The following is a 24,839-nucleotide window of genomic DNA, read 5'->3' on the forward strand; positions in this document are numbered from 1 at the left end:
ATCTGTGAAAGTCCACATTCATGCAATAAATGCAATTGATAACACTTGATAACCACTTGAAAATTTTTGCCCATTAGAGCAAAATCAGAAAATGTTGGGCTTTTTGCTAATTCTGTTTTGATACAGAAATTTCTGTTTGCTCAGTAGAATAGGAAATAGTGTGGTTAAAAGATTATGCATGGTATAAGCTTAGTATAACAGGTCTACTTTTGTGAAAATTATTTATTTCTTTGGCACACGAGGGCATAGATTGCTGGTCCCACGTTTCCTGTTTTTGTAGGCCACTGTTTGGCTAATGGGGTATTCCACTGCAGCTTTCCTATACCTGGACACTTTGGGATGAGATTGTGTGGTTCAGTGCTCTGCACGGCTCTTATCCCTGATGCTGGAGACACAATTAACTTTGTTTAAACACAAATGTGCATACTAAACATGTGGGCCAGCCATTTGAGTCCTCTTCTCTCATAACACTAGAGGAGGTAGAGGTTAATAACTTGAGTGCTGTTTCTCAAGACTGACTTCAGCAACAAAAACACTATTCACACATACTAAAGGCCATCCAAAAGTCTTGAACAATTGCCCATTAAAAACCTTCAGACTCCTCAAAGAAAACATCTTACTTCAAGACAATCCTGTGTGTGTTGAATTTTGTATTTCTTCTGGTTTAAAACATTCTTTTATTTTTTGTAAAGATTTGAATCCGAGATCATGACTTTAGGTGGAGAATAAGTAGTATTCAAGTTAGTCTCTAGCACTAAAAGAAATGAGGAAAATATTTGTTTTTGGTACACAGGTCTATGTGCAAATATTTTCTTTATGCTGATTAAAATGAGTTTTTGACTTTCAGGCTTGTGTGAACCAAATACTTGGTTCTTGGTTGCATGGGGTTCTATGTATCTGCACAGGACTTAAGTCTTTATTGCAGGTGGTGTCCTGCTCATTGTACAGTGCCGTCCAGTCTTTCCTTTCTTTTACAGTTAAAAATAAGCTGAATCTTGTGGATTTTTTTTCTTCCATTAGTATAGGATCTTATATTAACTCAAAGAACTCCTAATTTGAAAAGTGAACTGTTGGGATAGTATATGCATGAAAATAGTCTAATTAAAATAGAAAGTTTTTGTAATATAATTAGCCATTATTTCATCTGCAAGCTTCAATGTATTAGATCCAAAAGTCTCAATGATCTAGACATCCGATGCTGAATGTAGCACTGTAGCACCATCTTGTGTGAGCTGGAAATTTGATGTTTTAAGAAATGCAGTCCTGTTTCAAAGGTTTTCATGTATTCAGAAATCTTCATTTTTCCACTATAAAATGAACAGTGTTAACTTTGACAGTAAACTTTAGAATATTTTATTACAATTGAGTTTGTGAAATATAAAACATATATTCTCCACTGTAGTATATCAGTGTTTTATGTCTATATCATATGTCATATATCAAGTTGCAGTGGGGGAGGTTTAGATTGGATATTAGGAAAAACTTTTTCACTAAGAGGGTGGTGAAACACTGGAATGAGTTACCTAGGGAGGTGGTAGAATCTCCTTCCTTAGAGGTTTTTAAGATCAGGCTTGACAAAGCCCTGGCTGGGATGATTTAACTGGGAATTGGTCCTGCTTTGAGCAGGGGGTTGGACTAGATGACCTTCTGGGGTCCCTTCCAACCCTGATATTCTATGATTCTATGATATTGATCAAACTAATATATAGTGCAGTAGATATTCAAACCATATTCTGTCCAATGGAAATTAAGAGGAAAAACAAGTTTAAGATGTTTCCTCACAGTTTACATCATCACATATAGCACTTCTTAAAATGCACAGAACTTAGTACTTTTTGAAGTCCTAGATCTGCCCAAAATTAAATGCCCTGCCCCTCATCGAAGGGAGAGGAACCACTAAGTCCAAGTTCCAGACAGGGGACATCAAAGGAGAAAACAGGAAGGGTGTGAGGTCAAAGGTTAAAAATAGCAGATGAGGACACGGAGCAGAAACCCCCCGAAAGTGCCCTGTGTTCCTCAAAGGCATTTAGGGAGTCAATGGATACTGCCCAGATGAACTCTGCCTGCAGGCATGATTGGATAAGGGACCAGAAATAGGTCCCACAGTCACAAAGCTCTCCCTGACCCTTGTCCAACTTCGTCCTCCTGATATGATGGATGACCATCGTGGCTAGCGCCAGAAGTAGGTTGATGAGGCGGTCCCAATATTTTGTGGGGCCACAGATGTGGTATGCATAAGTCAGGACTTTGGGAGAAATGCAGCCAGAACCTCAGTAAGGTTCTGGAGGAGCCAGATGAGGCACTGCAACCTGATGCATTCTACATAGATGTGCTCCAGGGTCTCCCTCTCATCACAAAAGGGACAGCTGTTGGGAGAGTTCATAAACCAGACCAGGTACACACTTGTGCTCATGGCTCCAAGGAAGAGCTGCCATCTAATTTCCCTGGTGGGCCATGGAACCAGAGTGGAGTACAAGCTGGCCCACTGGGGTTCTTTGCCTTTATTAGGTGGCAACAGGTCCCATCACTTGGTATCAGGGCTGGACATAAGGGTGAGGAAGTGGATGGTATGAGGCACCAGCAGATACAGACATTCTCTGGGTGCAGTTTGGAGTTGGACCAGCTGGATAGCATGCAGCCAGCTCAGGTGGTATGTCAGGGACAGCCAGGAAGGGTTGTGGGGCAGAGGCCCAGTGAAGAGTTCTGAAGGGCCAGAGGTAAGGGATGGTTTTGTCAGTAAGAGTTGAGGTAGTGGTGCATACATACTGCGTCCCCTCTACCTTCCAGAGTTCCTCTTCCCCTACATAGACTCCAGCCCATCTTGCACAGCATAGCTCTCACATTTTAGCTTCCTTGCACTCCTCCTCCTGCTTCTCTCCCCTGACAGCCCTGCTTAGCCTTTGTGCTCCCTTAAAGGCCCAGTTTACATCCCCTGCTGCTCAGCCTGTCTGCCTTTGCTCTGTGTGAGTAGGTCTGGTGAGGCAGGCTGGGAGCAAAACCAGAAGTAGCTGACAGAATTTAACAGTTCTAGCTGATGGCAGTGTTGATCAGCTAGGTTATGATGGGTATGGAGAATAAGGCTGTGTTTAATTAGTCAGCTTCATAGAATCATAGAATATCAGGGTTGGAAGGGACCTCAGGAGGTCATCTAGTCCAACCCCCTGCTCAAAAGCAGGACCCATACCCAATTAAATCATCCCAGCCAGGGCTTTGTCAAGCCTGACCTTAAAAACTTCTAAGGAAGGAGATTCCACCACCTCCCTAGGCAACGCATTCCAGTGTTTCACCACCCTCCTAGTGAAAAAGTTTTTCCTAATATCCAACCTAAACCTCCCCCACTGCAACTTGAGACCACTACTCCTTGTCCTGTCCTCTTCCACCACTGAGAATAGTCTAGAACCATCCTCTCTGGAACTACCTCTCAGGTAGTTGAAAGCAGCTATCAAATCCCCCCTCATTCTTCTGCAGACTAAACAATCCCAGTTCCCTCAGCCTCTCCTCATAACTCATGTGTTCCAGACCCCTAATCTGCCAGCACGGGGCGTTGGCTCCTGGGAATGACTGTCTCACATTCTGCTCTTTTCACCACTGCGGTTCCCGGGAAAGCCTGCAGTTCGGCAGATACCAATTTATATCTGTGAATATCCACACCCACGAACATAAATTTGTATCGGCACAGCGTTTCAGAGGTCACTGCAACTTCAGCCAGGAAAGAGGCAATTTCTGGTATTCCCTTATGCCACACTTACTAAGAAATCAGTATTGCTCCCACTGAAGTCAGTGGCAAGACTCCCATCAACTTCAGTGAAAGTAGGATGTGGCCATGAACTTCCTCCCTAGGAATTATCAATTATCATGTCTTTCCAACCCTGTTGTCATTGGTTGGTCAATGTTTATTTAATCTTTCCTCTTCAGTCAGTCCACCCATCCAACCTCCTAATAATTTTTCTTGCTCTTCTCTGAACTCCCTGAGATAAACTTAATTGAACTGAGCCATTTGAGTATTGATTTAGGTGTGTTCACACAGAGGGTTTTGCACTTGTTTCATTAATTCAATTTAAAAACTGATTTTAGTTAAACCAGTGCAACTATTTTGTGTAAAGCTGTCCAGAGTCAGAGCTCAGGGAGTTAAGAGCAACAAAAATCATGAGGAGGTTGGAAGGATTAATTTATGAGGAAAGATTAAAAGTACTAGCACCATCGAGCCTGCCCTGGCAGCAGCAGATAAACCTACGCAAGAGGCTCAGCTGGAGCCTGAAACACAACCTAGTGCACCAGCAGAGAGCGGTTCACAGTCCATGGAAACAGCCCCATCACCTGCATCGCTTCCAGAGGGACCAAGCACAAGTCCACAATCCAGTGAGGAACTGATGTCTCCAGCATCAAGGGAACAGTTCCAGGCCAAACAGGAAGCAGATGAAAGCCTCCAGGGAGCTTGGATGGTGGCACGGAGCAACCCACCGCCTCTCAGCTCTTCTAATCGATCTAATTTTCATAATCGTGTCTAATCTTCTAATCGATCCTAGTTTGTTGTAGAAAGAGGACGTTTATACAAGGAAACTCTTTCTAGTGGGCACCAGGAGGACTAGCATCCTCAAAGACAGTTGATTGTTCCAACTAAGTACTGGGTAAAGCTCTTGAGCTTAGCCCACGATCATCCTAGTGATCATGCTGGGGTGAAAAGGACCAAAGACCATTTGGGGAGGTTATTCCACTGGGAGGGAATGGGCAAGGATGTTTCTACTTATGTCCAGTCTTGTGAGATGTGCCAAAGAGTGAGAAAACCCCATACCAGGTCAAAGCCCCTCTCCAGCCACTCCCCATAACTGAGATTCCATTTCAGCAAGTAGTTGTGGATATTCTGGGTCCTTTCCCGAAAAAGATACCCAGAGGAAAGCAGTACATACTGACTGTCATGGATTTTGCCACCCAATGGCCAGAAGCAGTAGCTCTAAGGAACAGCAGGGCTAAAAGTGTGTGCCAGGCACTAACAGACATTTTTGCCAGTTAGGCTGGCCCTCTGATATCCTTACGGATTCAGGAACTAATTTCCTGGCAGGGACCATGAAAAGCCTGTGGGAAACTCATAGGGTGAACCACTTGGTTGCCACCCCTTACCATCATCAAACAAATGGCATGGTGGAGAAGTTTAATGGAATTTTGGGGGCAATGATACGTAAATACATGAATGAGCACTCCAACAATTGGGAACTAGTGTTGCAGCAGTTGCTTGTGGCCTACATGGCTGTACCATGTCCCAGTTTAGGGTTTTCACCATTTCAACTTGTATATGGCTGCAAGGTTACGGGGCCATTACAGTTGGTGAAACAGTAATGGGAGGGTTTTACGCCTTCTCCAGGAAGTAACATTCTGGACTTTGTCTACAACCTACAAAACACCCTCTGAACCTCTTTAGCTTTTGCTAGAGAAAACCTAAAAGATTCTCAGGAAGAGCAAAAAGCCTGGTATGATAAACATGCCAGAGAGCGTTCCTTCAAAGTAGGAGACCAGGTCATGGTCTCGAAGGCGCTCCAGGACCATAAGATGGAAGCGTAGTGGGAAGGGCCATTCACGGTCCAAGAGCACCTGGGAGCTGTTAACTATATCATAGCATCCCCCACCTCAAACTTAAAGCCTAAGGTGTACCATGTTAATTCTCTAAAGCCCTTTTATTCCAGAGAATTAAAGGTTTGTCAGTTTACAGCTCAGGGAGGAGATGACGCTGAGTGGCCTGAAGGTGTCTGCTATGAAGAAAAAAGTGACTGTGGCGAGGAAGAGGTGAACCTTCCAATGACCCTCGGACATATGCAGCAACAGCAGATCAAGGAGCTGTGCGCCAATGTTCTCAGCCAAACAGGCATACCACTCCATTGACACAGGTTATGCTCGCCCAATTAGAGCTCAACCTTACGGGGTGTCTTCTTAAGCTAAAACTGCTATAGAACGGGAGATCCAGGACATGCTACAGATGGGTGTAATCTGCCCCTCTAACAGTGCATGGTCATCTCCAGTGGTTCTAGTTCCCAAACCAGATGGGGAAATACACTTTTGCATGGACTACCGTAAGCTAAATGCTGTGACTTGCCAGACAACTATCCAATGCCTCACACAGATAAGCTATTGGAGAAACTGGGATGTGCCCAGTTCATCTCTACCTTAGATTTAATCCAGGGGTACTGGCAAGTACCACTAGATGAATCTGCCAAGGAAAGATCAGCCTTCATCACCCATGTAGGGCTGTATGAATTTAATGTGCTCCTTTTCGGGCGGCAAAATGCACCCGCCACCTTCCAGAAACTTGTATATAGTGTCCTAGCGGTATTGGGAGAATCTGCAGTTGCCTATTTTGACAGTGTGGCCATATTTTCTGACTCATGGGCAGAACACCTGGAGCATCTCCGGAAGGTCTTTGAGGCATACGAGAGGCAGGACTAACTGTTAAGGCTAAAAAGTGTCAGAAGGCCTTTAACCAGCTTAAAGTGACACTCATGTCTGACCCTGTGCTCAGGGCCCCAGACTTTGAAAAACCTTTCTTAGTAACCACAGATGCATCCGAGCGTGGTGTGGGAGCAGTTTTAATGCAGGAAGGACCGGATCAAGAATTCCATCCTGTCGTGTTTCTCAGCAAAAAACTGTCTGAGTGGGAAAGCCACTGGTCAGTCAGCGAAAAGGAATGTTACGCCATTGTATACACTCTGGAAAAGCTACACCCACACGTTTGGGGATGGCGTTTCCATCTGCAAACCGACCATGCTGCGCTGAAGTGGCTTCATACCATCAAGGACAATAACAAAAAACTTCTTCAGTGGAGTTTAGCTCTCCAAGATTTTGATTTTGAAATACAATACATTTCAGGAGCTTCTAACAAGATGGCTGGTGCTCTCTCCCATGAAAGTTTCCCAGAATCAACTGGTTAAAATCGTCCTTGAAATGTGGAAATTATTGTTAGTTTTTATATAATCAGTAGTATATCTAGAGGTGTATGTGTCTTATTAACTCTGTTTTCTCCTAGAGCTCCAGGAAGAAATCACAGCCAGTGTGGTACAGGCTGTCCAGAACCGTCTGTGATTTGAGGGGCGTGTCAAAACTGTACAGCTAAGGGTAGCCTAGAAATCCTCCCTACCTGTAAGGGGTTAAGAAGCTCAAATAACCTTGTTGGCACCTGACCAAAAGGACCAATGGGGAAAGAAGATACTTTCAAATCTATGCGGGGGAGGGAGGCTTTTTTTGTGCTTTTTGTTTGTGTGTTCCCTGGGGAAGCAGAGAAGCATCAGGTCAGAAAACTCCTTCTCCTAAAATCATCCTAAAATGAGTCTCAGTATTGCAAAAAGAGTAAGTAAATAAGGCAAGGCACATTAGATTATCTTTTGTTTTTAGCTCGTGAATTTTCCCTGTGCTAAGAGGGAGGTTTATCCCTGTTTTTTTGTCACTTTAAAGTTTTGCCTAGAGGGGAGCCCTCTGTGTTTTGAATCTGATTAGCCTGTAAAGTTACCTTCCATCCTGATTTTACAGAGGTGCTGCTTTTACTTTTTTTTCTCTTTATTATAAAGTTCTGTTTTTAAGAATCTGGTTTACCTATTTGGTTGGTAGATTATTCTCAAGCCTCCTCAGGAAAGGGGATAAAGAGGATTGGGGGGATATTTAGGGAAACAGGAACTCCAAGTGGTTCTTTTCCTAAACCTTTGTCTAACTCACTTGGTGGTGGCAGCAGTACCCATCCAAGGACAAGGAAGGATTTGTGCCTTGGGGAAGTTTTTAACCTAAGCTGGTAGAAATAATCTTAGGGGGTCTTTCATGTGGGTCCCCACACTGTACCCTAGAGTTCGGAGTGGGAAGGGAACCCTAACAGTACTAAAATATTTATACATTGGCTAAACAATGACAGCAGCGCTAGAGAGATATGATAATTATCCACAAGTATTTAGATGATGTAAACAGCAAGTAGGGAGAAAACCTATGGGCTAATCCTGCTTCTACTGAAGTCAATAGGAGTCTTGCCATTGACTACAGTGGGAACAGGGTTATACAAATGATATTAAGGGGCCCAGTGGAGGCCACATAGGTGTTAACCATTCCCTTTGAGGTGTCTCCTTTTACTCAATAGCATCACCTGTCTCCATTAACAAACTCTGAATGTGCTATTCAGTGCCCAACGACACGTTTAACTATAAACTGTAAAGACCGAGCAGGGAAATGGGAGGAAATTATTAAATATATAGCAAATGAGACATGACACAGTGTTTGGAGAAAGAGCTCAGAGCATGAGTTCTACATTTATAAGAGTAGATCATATAAGCAATGCTAATGTGTTGTTGTTACATTTAATAGACAAAATTATACCTTTAAATTTGAACTGCCTTTCCAAAGAAGTTATAACTGTTCTAATTCTTCAAAATGTAATTTGTTAGGTGACACTTGCATTTCTATTTTTCCTCTGAGTTATTTTACCCTTTTTATTCCTTCAATGCTTTAAACCACCATAACATTCAGGAATGTGAAACCTCTAAAGTAGAAAAAATACTTAAGAATATCATTTTATTGGGGTTTGAGTCATTTCAGTACCAGAATGTTGACTGAAAAAATTGGTGAGTTTCTCTCAGAATTGTAAATGTGCTTTTGTTGATTGCTTTGTCATGTAGTACGTGTTTGCACTGGTAATCTGGCATTTTAAAGCTATAAATGTTCTTTAAGTGACGTGTGCTAAAATGTATTGTGGTAGCTGATTAATTAAAGCTGTCTTACTTTCCATCAAAAATCCAATTTTAACTTCCTTGGCATCCTCTCAAGTCACCAGTAAAAATCAGACCATAAAAGGCCAGAATGTGATACCCTACTCACATTGAGTAGTACGATACTCGGTGTGAAAACCATTCATATCATTTGGACTATTTACAGAGTAAGGTACTACCAAATGTGTGTAAGGGTATCACAGTCAGGCTCAAGCAAATTGGCTCAAACGTCTCATGGCCTTTATCCTTCCTTACAAAGTTAGAAATAGTATTTAGCAGATATTTTAAAATATTCTGGGGACTTCTGAAGGGAGAGTTAGAAATAGTAAACCATGTATAAGGAGCAGTTCCCTGTTGATTGTAGCCACCATTCCTAACCATGACATTTTCAGTGGGTTCGGTTTTGCCAATATTTTATTAATTTGTGATATCACTTCTTACAATTTATCAAAGTTGATTAGAATATTTATTCCTCAGAGTTGCACAAAATGAGGCATCCATTTCAATTTATGAGATCTTACATTATTTTACTTTTTCTGTGTAATATTAGTGGCCAGAAGGGCTGTCAAACGATTAAAAAAATTAATTGTGATTAATCGCACTGTTAAACAATAATAGAATACAATATAATTTAAATATTTTTGGATGTTTTCCACATTTTCAAATATATTGATTTCAGTTACAACACAGAATACGAAGTGTACAGTGCTCATTTTATATTTTTATTACAAATATTTTCACGGTAAAAAACACAATAAATAGTATTTTTCAATTCACCTAATACAAGTACTGTAGTGCAATCTCTTTATCATGAAAGTTGAACTTACTAATGTAGAATTATGTACAAAGAATCCTGCATTCACAATAAAACAATATAAAACTTTTGAGCCTAGAAGTCCACTCAGTCCTACTTCTTATTCAGCCAATCGTTTAAACAAACAAGTTTGTTTACATTTGCAGGAGATAATGCTGCCTGCTTCTTGTTTAGAGTGTCACCTGAAAGTGAGAACAGGCATTCGCATGGCACTGCTGTAGCAAGCGTCTCAAGATATTTACATGCCAGATATGCTAAAGATTCATGTGTCCCTTCATGCTTCAGCCACCATTGCAGAGGACATGCGTCCATGCTGATGATGGGTTCTGCTTGATAACAACCCAAAGCAGTGCGGACCAATGCGTGTTCATTTTCATCATCTGAGTTAGATACCACGAGCAGAAGGTTGATTTTTTTTTTTTTGGGTGATTTGGGTTCTGTAGTTTCTGCATCTGACTCTTTTAAGACTTCTGAAAGCAAGCTCCACGCCTCTTCCCTCTCAGATTTTGGAAGGCACTTCAGATTCTTAAACCTTGGGTCGAGTGCTGTAGCTATCTTTAGAAATCTCACATTGGTACCACCTTTGCATTTTGTCAAATGTGTTCTTAAAATGAACATGTGCTGAGTCATCATCCGAGACTACTATAACTCGACATATATGGCAGAATGTTGGTAAAACAGAGCCGGAGATGTACAATTCTCCCGCAAAGAGTTCAGTCACAAATTTAATTAACGCATTATTTTTTAATGAGCATCATCAGCATGGAAGCATGTCCTCTGGAATGGTGGCCGAAGCATAAAGGGGCATACGAATGTTTAGCATATCTTGCAAATACCTTGCAATGCCAGCTACAAAAGTTCCAGGCAAACTCCTTTTCTCACTTTCTGGTGACATTGTAAATAAGAAGTGGGCAGCATTATCTCCTGTAAATGTACACAAACTTGTTTGTCTTAATGAGTGGCTGAACAGGAAGTAGGACTGAGTGGACTTGTAGGTTCTAAAGTTTTGCATTGTTTTGTTTTTGAGTGCAGTTATGTGACAAAAAAAATCTACATTTGTAAGTTGCACTTTCACAATAAAGAGATGGTACTACAGTACTTGGATGAGGTAAATTGAAAAATGCTATTTCTTTTGTTTATCATTTTTACAGTGCAAATATTTGTAACAAAAATAATATAAAGTGAGCACTGTACACTTTGTATTCTGTGTTGTAATTGAAATCGATACATTTGAAAATGTAGAAAACCATCCAAAAATATGTAATAAATTTCAATTGGTATTCTATTGTTTAACAGTGTGATTAAAACTGCGATTAATCATGATTAATTTTTTTGAGTTAATCACGTGAGTTAACTGCGATTAACCAACAGCCCTAGTGGCCACAATTTCCGATTTTATGTAATTTACTTTCAAACTGGACTCTTTCAAACCTTCAGTTTCTTTTTATTTTGTCAAAGACTTTCAGGTAAGATAATATTCATGTAATATGGTCTGCATACAAAACAGTTTTTGGTGTTACTATTTTGTTTTAATTCCTTTAATTGCTGAATTATTCCTTATTTTAGATACATATTATTCCATTGCAAGGTTCACCTAGGTAGAGGGAATAACTCTTATATACATCTTCTTACACATACTGATGTCTTATTTTATAGATGGATTTGATTGTATAATAATGACCCAATATCATGGGGAAAAGACCCATATATTATTTGGGAGATGGGGTGCTATTTGGGTATGATTGAACTCAGAGCTTAAAAAAATATACCTGACACTTATTGTTATTCCATAATAGCTCTTAAGATTTTGCACACTGTGTTCAGCTATGTCTTAGGGTATGTCTTCACTACCCGCTGGATCGGCGGGCAGCGCCAAGGTGTAGTGGTTAGATAAATATTTTTTTTACAAGTCTAATATCAATATATTTAGTTATAGGACAAATAATTCTATACAGATTCTTATATAGCCCTAATCATTGTAGTATCCAAGCACTTTCCAGTAGTACATTAAAAGAATTGACTAATATCTGTTGCATGTGATTCGTTTTTTCTCTCATCCTCTTCTTGGAGGACTGTGTGTGCACTGTAGTGTTTTGTTTGGTAGGTTTTCTTAAAAATTGTGTGTTTTTATATTAGAGAAGAGGCAAGGTTGAAGAAGTGCATCTTGTATTTGAAGCAGAATGGGGTGGGGGTTGGTCCTTAGTTCCCTGAAAAATCTCTGTCTTCTGCACAGATAAGGTTTAGAGTGTAATTTAGAATGCACTAGAATGTAAGTTAGCAAAAAAGAGCAATAGTCTAGACGCGATAAATCGACGCCCGAGCGCTTTCCCATCAAGTCCTGTACTCCAGCGCCGCAAGAGGCTCAGGCAGTGTCGATGGGGAAGCAGCAGCAGTCGACTCACCGCGGTGAAGACACCACGGTAAGCCGATCAAAGTACGTCGACTTCAGCCCCTGAAGAGGAAGACCAGCAATTTGTGTATTGAGCTCTTAGAGCTCTTACACCAGTCTGAGAATGTATTGAAAATGAGCTTCATCACATCTGCAGTTAGAGAGAAAGAGAGTATGTGTGTGTAAAACTATAATACACTGAATTTGTTACCCTCATTCGTGGTTCTTTCCATCTTTTAGGGATACTGAATTTGAGAATATACTGTACATGAAATTCAACATGTTAATAAAATCTTTTTAAAATAAAATAAAACTTCAATTGATCTTTCTTTTTAGGGAATTCTGAGACTAAACGTATGGAAGTGACAGCACTTTATTCATTTGAAGGACAGCAACCAGGTGACTTGAATTTCAAAGCTGGAGATAAAATAATTGTCAAAACCAAAACAAATTCACAGTTTGACTGGTGGGAAGGAAGCATCCGAGGACAAACGGGCATCTTTCCAGCCAATTATGTTACCACTAACTGTAATTAAAATGCACTCAATGGCCTTAATGGTTTTGGTTTTTTTCCTAAACTTCTTTTCTGAAATATCCACTGGATGATGTACAATCAATTTACAATTTTTATTTTTAACAAATTGTCCTATAAAAAATGTTTTTATTCTGCTTCCAATTACAACAAACTTTTTTTGGAGTTGATTTTTGTATGGAAAAAATTATAAATATAAAGATATATTAGAAGAATATTTTGATTTTTAATAACTTATTGTGTCTCTAATGTTCTCTTTCCTTAATCCATAATAAATATTCTCTAATTAAACTCTGTTCAAGCTACCTTTCAGTTGTAGTTTTCCTTGTCTCTCAGAAAATGTGTGGGCATTTATTTCAGGAGAGATTGTGGAAAAAGGTATATATGACAGAAGAAATTTCCTTTTTTTAAGTATCCTGGACTTCAGGAAAGCAGACTTTGACTCCCTCAGGGAACGGATGGCCAGGATCCCCTGGGGGACTAACTTGAAGGGGAAAGGAGTCCAGGAGAGCTGGCTGTATTTCAAGGAATCCCTGTTGAGGTTACAGGGACAAACCATCCCGATGAGTCGAAAGAATAGTAAATATGGCAGGCGACCAGCTTGGCTTAATGGTGAAATCCTAGCGGATCTTAAACATAAAAAAGAAGCTTACAAGAAGTGGAAGGTTGGACATATGACCAAGGAAGAGTATAAAAATATTGCTCGGGCATGTAGGAATGTTATCAGGAGGGCCAAATCGCACCTGGAGCTGCAGCTAGCCAGAGATGTCAAGAGTAACAAGAAGGGTTTCTTCAGGTATGTTGGCAACAAGAAGAAAGCCAAGGAATGTGTGGGCCCCTTACTGAATGAGGGAGGCAACCTAGTGACAGAGGATGTGGAAAAAGCTAATGTACTCAATGCTTTTTTTGCCTCTGTTTTCACTAACAAGGTCAGCTCCCAGACTGCTGCGCTGGGCATCACAAAATGGGGAAGAGATGGCCAGCCCTCTGTGGAGATAGAGGTGGTTAGGGACTATTTAGAAAAGCTGGACGTGCACAAGTCCATGGGGCCGGATGAGTTGCATCCGAGAGTGCTGAAGGAATTGGCAGCTGTGATTGCAGAGCCATTGGCCATTATCTTTGAAAACTCGTGGCGAACCGGGGAAGTCCCGGATGACTGGAAAAAGGCTAATGTAGTGCCAATCTTTAAAAAAGGGAAGAAGGAAGATCCTGGGAACTACAGGCCAGTCAGCCTCACTTCAGTCCCTGGAAAAATCATGGAGCAGGTCCTCAAAGAATCAATCCTGAAGCACTTGCATGAGAGGAAAGTGATCAGGAACAGCCAGCATGGATTCACCAAGGGAAGGTCATGCCTGACTAATCTAATTGCCTTTTATGATGAGATTACTGGTTCTGTGGATGAAGGGAAAGCAGTGGATGTATTGCTTCTTGACTTTAGCAAAGCTTTTGACACGGTCTCCCACAGTATTCTTGTCAGCAAGTTAAGGAAGTATGGGCTGGATGAATGCACTACAAGGTGGGTAGAAAGTTGGCTAGATTGTCGGGCTCAACGGGTAGTGATCAATGGCTCCATATCTAGTTGGCAGCCGGTATCAAGTGGAGTACCCCAAGGGTCGGTCCTGGGGCCGGTTTTGTTCAATATCTTCATAAATGATCTGGAGGATGGTGTGGATTGCACTCTCAGCAAATTTGCGGATGATACTAAACTGGGAGGAGTGGTAGATACGCTGGAGGGGAGGGATAGGATACAGAAGGACCTAGACCAATTGGAAGATTGGGCCAAAAGGAATCTGATGAGGTTCAATAAGGATAAGTGCAGGGTCCTGCACTTAGGACGGAAGAACCCAATGCACAGCTACAGACTAGGGACCGAATGGCTAGGCAGCAGTTCTGCAGAAAAGGACCTAGGGGTGACAGTGGACGAGAAGCTGGATATGAGTCAGCAGTGTGCCCTTGTTGCCAAGAAGGCCAATGGCATTTTGGGATGTATAAGTAGGGGCATAGCGAGCAGATCGAGGGACGTGATCGTTCCCCTCTATTCGACATTGGTGAGGCCTCATCTGGAGTACTGTGTCCAGTTTTGGGCCCCACACTTCAAGAAGGATGTGGATAAATTGGAGAGAGTCCAGCGAAGGGCAACAAAAATGATTAGGGGACTGGAACACATGAGTTATGAGGAGAGGCTGAGGGAGCTGGGATTGTTTAGCCTGCAGAAGAGAAGAATGAGGGGGGATTTGATAGCTGCTTTCAACTACCTGAAAGGGGGTTCCAAAGAGGATGGCTCTAGACTGTTCTCAATGGTAGCAGATGACAGAACGAGGAGTAATGGTCTCAAGTTGCAGTGGGGGAGGTTTAGATTGGATATTAGGAAAAACTTTTTCACTAAGAGGGTGGTGAAACACTGGAATGCGTTACCTAGGGAGGTGGTAGAATCTCCTTCCTTAGAGGTTTTTAAGGTCAGGCTTGACAAAGCCCTGGCTGGGATGATTTAACTGGGAATTGGTCCTGCTTTGAGCAGGGGGTTGGACTAGATGACCTTCTGGGGTCCCTTCCAACCCTGATATTCTATGATTCTATGATTCTATGCCAAACTGAGACTCAGGACTCTGCAGGCGTGGCTTCCTCGGGTGTACCGCCGAGGCAGGGACTCCCTGGACTTGGTAGTGACAGCCCCAAGGGACATGCTGGACTCCCTGCTGTGGTGTCAGTCCCAGCCTGTGGTTTGCAAAGGCATCCCCTTTGCCGCTCCACAGCCAGACCTGACGCTGGTGACGGACACATCAGACCATGGATGGGGGGCTCACCTAGGGGACTTCATGATGCAGGGGATGTGGTCTGGAGCAGAGCGGTCACTCCTTATCAATGTGAAGGAGCTCAGGGCGGTTCATCTCGCCTGCCAGACCTTTCACACCACTCTGAGTGGTCACAGCATGACAGTTCTGACAGACAACACTATTGCCATGTTTTATATACAAACAGGCCAGGGCTCGTTCCTCTCCACTCTGTCGCGAGGCTCTCCTCCTTTGGGATCTTTGCATAGCCCATGCAATTCACCTCGAGGCGTCCTATCTCCCAGCGGTACGAAACGAGCTGGCGGATTCCTTCAGCAGGTCATACCGCATGCACGAGTGGATGCTCAGGGCGGACGTCGTGCTTTCACTCTTCCGCAGGTGGGGGTTTCCCTGGGTAGACCTGTTTGCCACCAGGGCCCACGCCCAGTGCCCGCAGTTCTGCTCGTTCCAGGGCCGCAGCCCAGGCTCGCTCACAGACGTGTTTGCGATCCCGTGGAGAGGGGGCTTGATGTATGCCTTCCCCCCACTCCCCTTGGTGCACAAAGTCCTACTCAAGGTGCGCAGGGACAGGGCGGCAGTGATCCTCATCGCCCCAGCCTGGGCCCACCAGCAATAGTACACATCGCTCCTAGAGCTGTCGGTGGAGGCCCTAGTAGTCCTGGCCCTACACGGGGACCTCATTACACAAGATGGCCGGGAGCTTCTCCATCCTGACCGACAGTCACTGCACCTGACAGCATGGAGCCTCTGTGGCTAAATGCCCTGGATAGCCAGTGCTCCCTTCCAGTGCAGCAGATTCTATTAGGCAGTAGAAAGCCCTCTACCAGGGTGGTCTATATGGCCAAGTGGAAAAGGTTCTCATGTTGGTGTGAACCTCATCAGGTGCGGCCATGCCAGGCCCTGGTGCAGGCCATCCTGCAGTACCTCCTGCACCTCAAGCAGCAAGGGCTAGCCCCGTGTTCACTCAGAGTGCACCTGGCAGCCATCTCCACCTTCCATCCGGGGTTCTTGGGGGGTTCGGTGTTTTCCCACCCAATGATGGAACGGTTCCTTAAAGGGTTGGAGACGGTGTTCCCATACTCCTGCCCACCAGTCCCTCCATGGAATCTTAACCTGGTCCTCTCTAAACTCATGAGACCCCCTTTCAAGCCTCTTGCTTCCTGTTCCCTCCTGCACCTTTCCTGGAAGGTGGCATTTCTGGTTGCCATTACCTTGGCCAGAAGGGTGTCCAAACTGAGGGCCCTCACCTCTGAGCCACCGTATACCGTATTTCACAAGGACAAGGTGCAGCTCCGGCCACACCCCAATTCCATTTGGGCCAGGACATTTGTCTGCCGGTGTTCTTTCTGAAACCCCATACGGACCCACGTCACTGCAGCTTGCACACCCTGGATGTGCGTCAAGCGCTGGCATTCTATTTGGAGTGCACCAAGCCCTTTCACAAATCCACGCAGCTGTTTGTGGCTTTAGCCGAGAGGATGAAAGGTCTCCCAGGGTCGGCGCAGTGGATTTCATCTTGGATTACAAACTGCATCCAGGCGTGCTATGAGCTTGCAGATGTTCCGGCCCTGGTGGTCATGGCCCACTCGACCAGGACGCAAGCGACTTCCATGGCGTTCCTAGTACATGTCCCGATCTAGGAGATCTGCAGAGCAGCCACCTGGTCCTCGGTGCACACCTTCACGACCCACTACACGGTCAACCAGCAGGCCAGAGAGGATGCGGCAGTTGGCAGAGCAGTCCACCGAGCAATTGTTCCGTGACTCCTACCCTCCTCCAGAGGTATGGTTGTGATTCACCTAATGTGGAATGGACATGAACAAGCACTCGAAGAAGAAAAATCGGTTACTTACTTTCTCATAACTGTTGTTCTTTGAGATGTGTTGTTCATGTCCATTCCACCACCCACCCTCCTACCCCTCTGTTGGAGTTGCCAGCAAGAAGGAACTGGAGGGGGTTAGGCTGGCGGGGGTATATATGCACGGCGCAGTGATGCCACTCGGGGGGCCCCGCCAGCCTGATGGGAGCCGCTAAGGCAAAAAGTTTCCGACGCTCGTGCACACGGTGCGCGCACACCTAATGTGGAATGGATGTGAACAACATCTTGAAGAACAACAGTTACAAGAAAGTAAGTAACCATTTTTTAAACAGTACCTCTCTTTCCCCTCTCAGCAGTGAATAGGTAATCATTACTCATTAGAGTGGCTAAGTTCTCCTGAAAAGTTTGGTTAAATAAATAAATTCTTACTAATGGTAAGAAGTACATAGGTTATCTATAGACGCTAATTGTGGCCTTTTAAAGCCAGATCATCCATTGGGCGTATAAACGATATTATAAGCTTTGTAAATTTATTTTCACCATGATATTTGCAGTATCCGCTTCTACTTTGAAATATTCTCCTCTTCATTATCCAGTCATATAGTGTCTTTTATCCTCGAACGTCAAATCACTTTATTATTCTAATTGTTACTTAAGTAATTAATTACATGAATTAAATCTCACAAAGTATCTGGGCAATACTGTTGAGCTGCATGAGAGGAAATATAGAGATACAAGTGTATTTTTACTACTGACAGCCTCAGTTCCTACAGTTTACTACAGTTCCTCAGTTCCTTCATGGGGGATATTTGGGGTTTACAAAGTATCACATATACATGGGTACCATTGTACATAGTTTTCATTAACTATAAGTTTTAGCCTAAATGAATTTCCTTTAAACAGAGATGCAGTCTTTTTGAGGATTGATCTTGATTTAAGTTACAGCGAGACTTTCTTCGGAGTGTTCATTTTCTGAATAACACAGACCTGCCAACAACACTTTAAAATTTGACTCACGTTATCAGTTGCACTCAGTCTGGCATTTCCTTCAATGTGTCCTTTGTATTTTAATGTTCCTAATTTCCTTCCTTCATATTTAATTTCAAAATTAAGGCCACATTTCAGCCATAAACCCAAAGTAGGAATCTCACTAGAATTGGTTTCTTGTCAGCAATCAGATTCTGACAAACATATATAAAACCAAAACCCTTTATAAATCATAGCAGCCGTAAAATATGTCTGACATGTTTTGGGTCACTTCTTTTGCATATCTGATTTAATTATTTTCAGATGTGGACCTTAAGTTTCCTCTTAGCAAAACTAAAATAACTAACAGCATGGACATAATCCAGCTCTGCTGGAATCAATGGGATTCCTTCCATTAACTTCATGGGCTTTGGAACAAACCCTCTATCATTTGAAATCTAGGATTATTTCTGTTTTCAATGGGAGCAGGATCCTGTTCAAGTAAATACAATATAGAGAAGATCATTATTGATATCCGTTTACATAATCTTGAGGATCCATCCAATCAGAATACTTTTTAGAGCAAGCAAACTCACTAGCCTCACGTACCAATTTAGTTTTCCAGTATCTCATATAGAGCAGCAGACAAGGTATTTATTTTTCCTCACTACATGTTTACATACTAGCCTTTATCTGAATGGTTATAACCACCATATTGTCAAATTGTTACTTATTCTCCAGGGCTGGAGCTTGCATCACCAAAGAAATTCTGTCCATCTCATTGAAATGTACCCAGCTTGATATTTATCCTCTGCAGTTAAATATTTATCAACTACATGAAGAATTTGAAGATCTGTCAAAAATACTGACTAGTTTCATTCCACTCTGCAGCTGCCCTCTGAGCAAGAAAGCGTTTTCTTTGTCCTCACCATAAAGGGACAAGCAAGGTACCATTTTCCTCCACACTTTGTCAGATAAAGGGTTTGCTTTATGATAGGGAGTCTCCAAAAGGCTGCTTTTAGTTTGCTGTACTACTGAGTGCTTTCATACCTGAGAAAGCCTTTCAAGAATTGCACTAAATGTAATTTAGTGTTCGTGCCATGAAGTGACGTATAAACCCATCATATGAAGAGCACTTGTGCTACACGAAACATGCAGTGTCAAAGCCTATAATATTGAAGATTACTTGCCCTTCTAGACTGTCATTTCTTCAGCCAGTTAAGAGATCAGTCTACATGATAAGCACCATACACAAATGTTGTTCTTTCAGTTCAGATGTAGAGGTTTCATGTCCATCCTTTCCTCTTCACATGACCCACTAAGTTGCTCAAGGCAACCCCATTTCAAACTCCTAGTAACAAAAGTTCCAAAGCTGGATCATACATCAAACTGATATACCAGTGCAAACCTGAGTGAAGAATGAAAAATTAATGGAGGGGAAAGATATTGGGAAAAATAAACTCATATCTATTTTAGTAACAGAAAATGATGCAGGATACTGGCAATTAATGTGTCAAAAAAAGCAACAGGAATTAATAAAGTTGTTACCTCTTTTTTTTTTTGTTCTGTTTTGTTTTTGTTACTCAGATGGAAGCTGGATGGAAAAAATATAACCCCTGGCTCTTTATGTTCAGAAGAATTGTGTCCAAGCCTTTCATTCAGATTGCCAAAATACACAGCAGGTTATTGTTCACTTAACGTTTCTGAACTGATTGGCAAAACGAAGAGAGAAACAATATAAAATGAAGGGAGAAGTTCTCCATTGGTACAGATCACATCAAAGCATCTTTCTTATTTAAGCATTGTAAAAGTACTGTGCTGCTGAATGGATGGTCTCACCCCAAGGTTACTTAATTTAAAACTGCTAGTTTTCTACAGTATATATTCAGAAATGTGCTCTCCAAATCCTAGTCATTCATGTACCTTGAAATCCCTTTCTGTTACAAATTATTACATTAATAATTACATTTCTGTGATTCTCTAGAGGAGGAATATGAAAAAAATTAGAATGTAGGCATTTCATTCTCTTACATAAAAACCTCCACAATTATTTTCTGTAATGTGAAAAGGTTTCCATTAACAGCTAGATTCCCAGATCTAGGTGAACAAAATGTTTAACAGGAGACTCAACAACTTCACATTAATAGCTCTCAGCTGACAGTGTGAAATTTTGACATTACTGATTACAACTCAAATATGATATACTAACTTTAATACAGCATGCAAGCAACGTGTGCAGGCAAGCCAGATGCAAAACGTAAACATTATCTAAACAGAGCTGATTTCAAATGTTTCGAATGTAAATAAAACACCGGGTGGTCCTTCAGACTGTCAGCAATCATTATTTCCTCCAACATAAACAAGGCTGTCAAACGGGATTTTTTTCACAACTATAAAAATTCATTCTTCACTAGTAAATCCTAGGCTGTTTCTTCTTTTAAAAAATAAAGTTCTTTACCTTTAGAATAGATGAGTTCCTTTCCAGATTTGCATGAAATAATTTTGCAAGTTACTTCCTCAAAACAGCAGTAGATGTTGGAACAAAATTAGAGTAGGAAAAAATAAATTGTCGGCTTAGTAAAGAGGTGGCCCTTAAGATTTTCCATTTGTCTTCAATAAATACATGACTGTTTTCACCTACCTAACCTCAGGTTTGAGGTATTTTCTACAGAGAGTGAAGTATAGCATATAGATAACAAAGAAAATTTTTCTAAAGGCCACCATTTGGACTGAAAGAATACTAAATTATTAGTTCGAAGTGAGCCAAAATATTTGTATGGCTGAAGTCCTTATACAGTAAGTAACTGGGTTCCTACATATTTGTTGAAGTATACACTGTATTATCATCTATGTTACCAGTTAGATAGACCCTAACCCTATACCCACTGAAGTCAAAAGGACTGGCCATGGGCTTCAATGTGGACAGGATAGGTTGTTAGAGAATAGAACACAAAAATGTTCAATTCATTTCACTAATTTATTAATATATATGAAAGACTAACTCTTACATAGTGTTCATGGAAAATAATCAATTTTTCAGGCTCTCTTTGCTGCTTGGTTCAGGTTTCCATATGGGAAATGGCCCTCTTGGCATGTGTCCTGAGACCCACAAGAGAATCTGGTTTCCCTCATACGAGATGTTGGATTGCTACTGAGAAGCTCCTGCTCCCAGTTTCTCCTGGCAGGAAACCATGGAGAAACAGGACCATGTTACCATTGGTTCACTGTCTTTGCAGAAAGTAGAGCCTGTAGTTCAGAAGGGGGAGATAATGTTACAAGCAGCAGCAATAACTTCCTGGGGCAGTTCCACTGTGAAATATACCAGTTTTTGAAGAGAACGTGAAATGAGTATCTTTGTGCTTGCAGGGATGTGAGTGCATCTCGCACATGTTCCTCTTCCTCCCCTCCTTTTCTTTTCAGCCTGTATTTCACTCTTTCACTCTTCTTAGCCCTGCATCATGGAAAGGAGCTTAGGGCTGCCTAGCCTATCAAGAATTCGATTTAATATCACAAAGACTTTCCTGGCAGAGAGAGTCCTGAATGTTCCCTGTGGCAACCAGAAGCAGCAGCAGAAGGGAAGAGGAATTAATACTTCCTGTCCTCTTTGTCACTTGTGGAGGCAGGGTCGGATGGAAAGGTCCTGAAAGCCTGGAACCAGCATGTATTTAATTTTTTACATGAAAATTATGGAGAGCTTTTCAAAGCCACCTGTCATGGTGACAGGGCCAGTTGTACTTGGGTACTTTGCAGACCCTCTTGAGTGCACCCTTCATGGAACCGGTTTTGCTACCTTTACCGGTCTGTGCACAGAAGCCTGTGACTCTATCACTTTTAGTTTGGCTCCCTGGGTTGCAGCCCCTTTGTTCCCCACCTCTGATAGCATGACAGGCCCAACTGTATTTGGCATCTGCAAGAAACTTCCCCCTAGGAGCCTATGATCAGTTGCTGATTAAAGTGACTGAACAGTTCCTTCAAAAGAAATTTATCATTTATTCATCCAAACGTACGTAGCAAGCAGAGAAAGAGTTAAAACAACAAGCATCTGTTTACATCTTAATTACCTGAATCCTATCATTTCCTCGTACGTTTTGTTAAGTTCCACTTAGCCTAGATACCACCTTCTCTGGGCTGGGAGAGACTTCCTTGCTGCAACTTCTCTCTCTCTCCCCCACATCCTCAGTAGCTGCTGACCACTCAGTTCCAACCCCCCACCTACTGTCATCCTACTCTCTCCAGGGGGGTGCTTTTAACTGCTTATGATCCTTATGATCTCTAGCCTCAGGCCTTGGCAAAACAGCTGTATAACTGTCCTGGCACCTGAAAACATCATCTTCCCAATTAATGGTCCAGCCATTGTCATCTTAATTCTCATGAAATTGTTTACCTCATATGCCTTATCTCTACCGTTTTCCTTACCTGCTTGCTATTCCTAAGAGCCCATTTTTATTCAACTCCATGTAGTCAGAATAATATCAAACAGGTAAACTGAGGTACATACTATTCCTTAAAAAAATAGTACTAATAGCTCCCTTATTCTCCACACCATCCAGGTAATTTAGGTGCCCAATTCACTTTAATTGTAATGGAACTGGGTGTCCACATCCCATAGGTAATTTTGAAAATTCCAGCCTTAAGGCACAATGTTTTTGGAAGTAACTGGTAGTTGAAAACTCTCAACACCTTGTAGAAAGGGGCCCTTTGTTCCTTCCTTGTAAACCCACTCTGAGCCTATAAAATGTTAATAGCGACATGGACTATTACCACATGTTTCTCAGTTGATTTTAAATTTAACTTTCATCAAACTGACAGTGTTTTAAACAAATCCTTCACACATATGTTAAAAGGTTTGGGCAAGTGTTTGCATGGAAGGAAGCTATAAATGGAGCAGCTTAATCCCAGACTGGCCTGGCCATGGTGATGAAATATAAAGAAGAGGGCCTGAACAGAAGAGGGAGATAAAGCTGTTGGGTGCTGAGATACAACAGCAATGGGGCTATAGAAGCACTTGGACAGGTAGATCAAAAGAAGCCTGTTGCAAGATGTGAGATTGTCGATTTGAACGACAAGAAGGCCTTTAATAAAATATTGAGTACTCCAGAATTGTAGTGACATCCCTGTCTCTGGACTAATTTGAATGTACATTAATGAAATGGCTGTGAATTGCTTCCTTGGTGTGGATGGTTTGTTTTTGTTTTGCCTTGATTTTTAATTTTTTAGTCTGTGCATCTATTACTCACTAATTTTTATTAATACGCTTATCTTATTCAGTATATGCATATTGACATTGGCCAGGAAGTGTGACAAAGTTAGAAAAGCAACATCCTAGTAGGTATTCATATAGACCATATATTGGTTTTCTCCAATTACCTTTCTACCCCAAGCTTTACTCCCTCAACAAAATCATTTTATTTCCCTTATTCGCTTAAATGGTTTGGTTTGTCAATGTACTGTTTTCTCTAAGGGTTGACAAACTGCATTCTTCAGCATTATGGAAGGGTTTGATCCCAAGGCTACTGAAATCCATGGGAATCTTTCCATGGAGCTCATCTGGCTTTGGATCAGGCCCTAACTGCCCACAGTCAATATTCTGGAGTTTTATTTCAGTGATCGCTACAAAGGAAGGCAAATATTACAGTGAGGCAAAACTGTTTAATAGAGTAATAGACCAACCTTGCGAGATATCAACTGCCTTGATAGTCTCATGATTTTAGAGAGTTGAAGCCACTAAACTCTGTCCAAGCCTGCTTTTAATAGTGTGGTTTTATTTTACTTCTAAGTACAGTTTATACATTATTTATCACTAATTTTTAGAATTGTTTGGTTCATGTCACAGATTGTTTAATTTAGGTCAAATAGGGCAGATGTTTGGTTAACCAGTCTTTCTGTGTGAATCCAGATTTATCTGCAGGATACTACAGTTATTGTCCTCTGTAAAGTTTTGGCCCTGAATTATGCAACGGTGGGCAGTCTGACAAAGTCTTCTTAATAGTATTGTTAAATAAAGGATGCTTAGATTTGTCAGTGTGTTTGCTTTGCACCTAAACTTTTTGCTTAGTAAAGATGGTACTTACAAGAAGAGAGACAGAAGCCTATCTTGTCTAAATGTGATGTGTGTGGTATGGAAAGCAGAGTTTTGACTACATTCTTTCAACACTGTGCTGGAGGAATTGTGGATCACTTTCCATAGACCCATCAGTAAGGATTTCTTATTTTTTAAAAACACAATCTACAAAAATGGTCCAACACCTTATATCTTGCAATAGTGTTAATATTTTGTTTGGGACCATTCCTGAAGACACAGGGGGCTTGGAGCAGTGTTCATGTCGCACTCCCTGTCAGTACCTGGCCCAAGCCAGGGAAACTAATAATCCAACCAGCAGACCAAATTCGGTGATGAATCCTGGTCACGTGCCACCTGTGGCAGTTTGTGCATATGCTAAGAAAACTGGAGACCCAACTGATAAAGGGTCTCCCACCAAGTAGTAATAATTAGCACTAGGCAGAGGGAATCCAGGGAAAAAGGTAAAATAAATAATTGTCTCAAAGATAAAGTAAGGAGAATGCTGTATTAGCAAGAAACATTTTGTCTTTATTCTGCCAGGGGTCTGAAGAGAGGAAGCATGACAGAGGAAATGAAAGGACCAGTAAAGGGAAACAAAAAAAACAAAAAAAAAAAAAGGGCAATCCCCTCACAAACTGTGTGTTTTACACACACATGAAAAATATTTTATTTTTAGTGGTTTGAAGAGCTTTATAAAGGCAAATAGGTTGTTGTGGGGCAGGGCAAAATATGACTAC

The 24,839-nt window shown here is 41.8% G+C and overlaps 1 protein-coding gene and 1 long non-coding RNA gene across 6 annotated transcripts in view; both read left to right on the forward strand.

The window, feature by feature from the left end:
• SH3YL1 (SH3 and SYLF domain containing 1) overlaps window positions 1-24,839 on the forward strand; it is a 134,333-nt gene that overhangs the window by 85,608 nt on the left and 23,886 nt on the right. The window contains exon 9 of one of the 5 annotated variants that reach the window (XM_073336162.1): window positions 12,269-12,679. The exons of 2 other annotated variants lie outside the window; for them this stretch is intronic. In XM_073336162.1, coding sequence (XP_073192263.1) covers window positions 12,269-12,468 — 200 coding nt within the window. In that variant the 3' untranslated portion in view covers window positions 12,469-12,679. Of the gene's footprint in view, window positions 1-12,268; window positions 12,680-24,839 lie in introns of those variants that run through there. 2 more of the 5 variants (XM_073336163.1, XM_073336161.1) reach the window with 2 other exon arrangements.
• On the forward strand, window positions 18,469-24,059 carry LOC140908630 (uncharacterized). Its single transcript, XR_012157939.1, has 2 exons — window positions 18,469-18,988; window positions 19,629-24,059. It is a non-coding gene; the product is annotated as an uncharacterized lncRNA (long non-coding RNA).

The sequence above is a fragment of the Lepidochelys kempii genome, chromosome 3 (genome assembly GCF_965140265.1).
Source record: "Lepidochelys kempii isolate rLepKem1 chromosome 3, rLepKem1.hap2, whole genome shotgun sequence".
Taxonomy (NCBI): Eukaryota; Metazoa; Chordata; order Testudines; family Cheloniidae; genus Lepidochelys; species Lepidochelys kempii.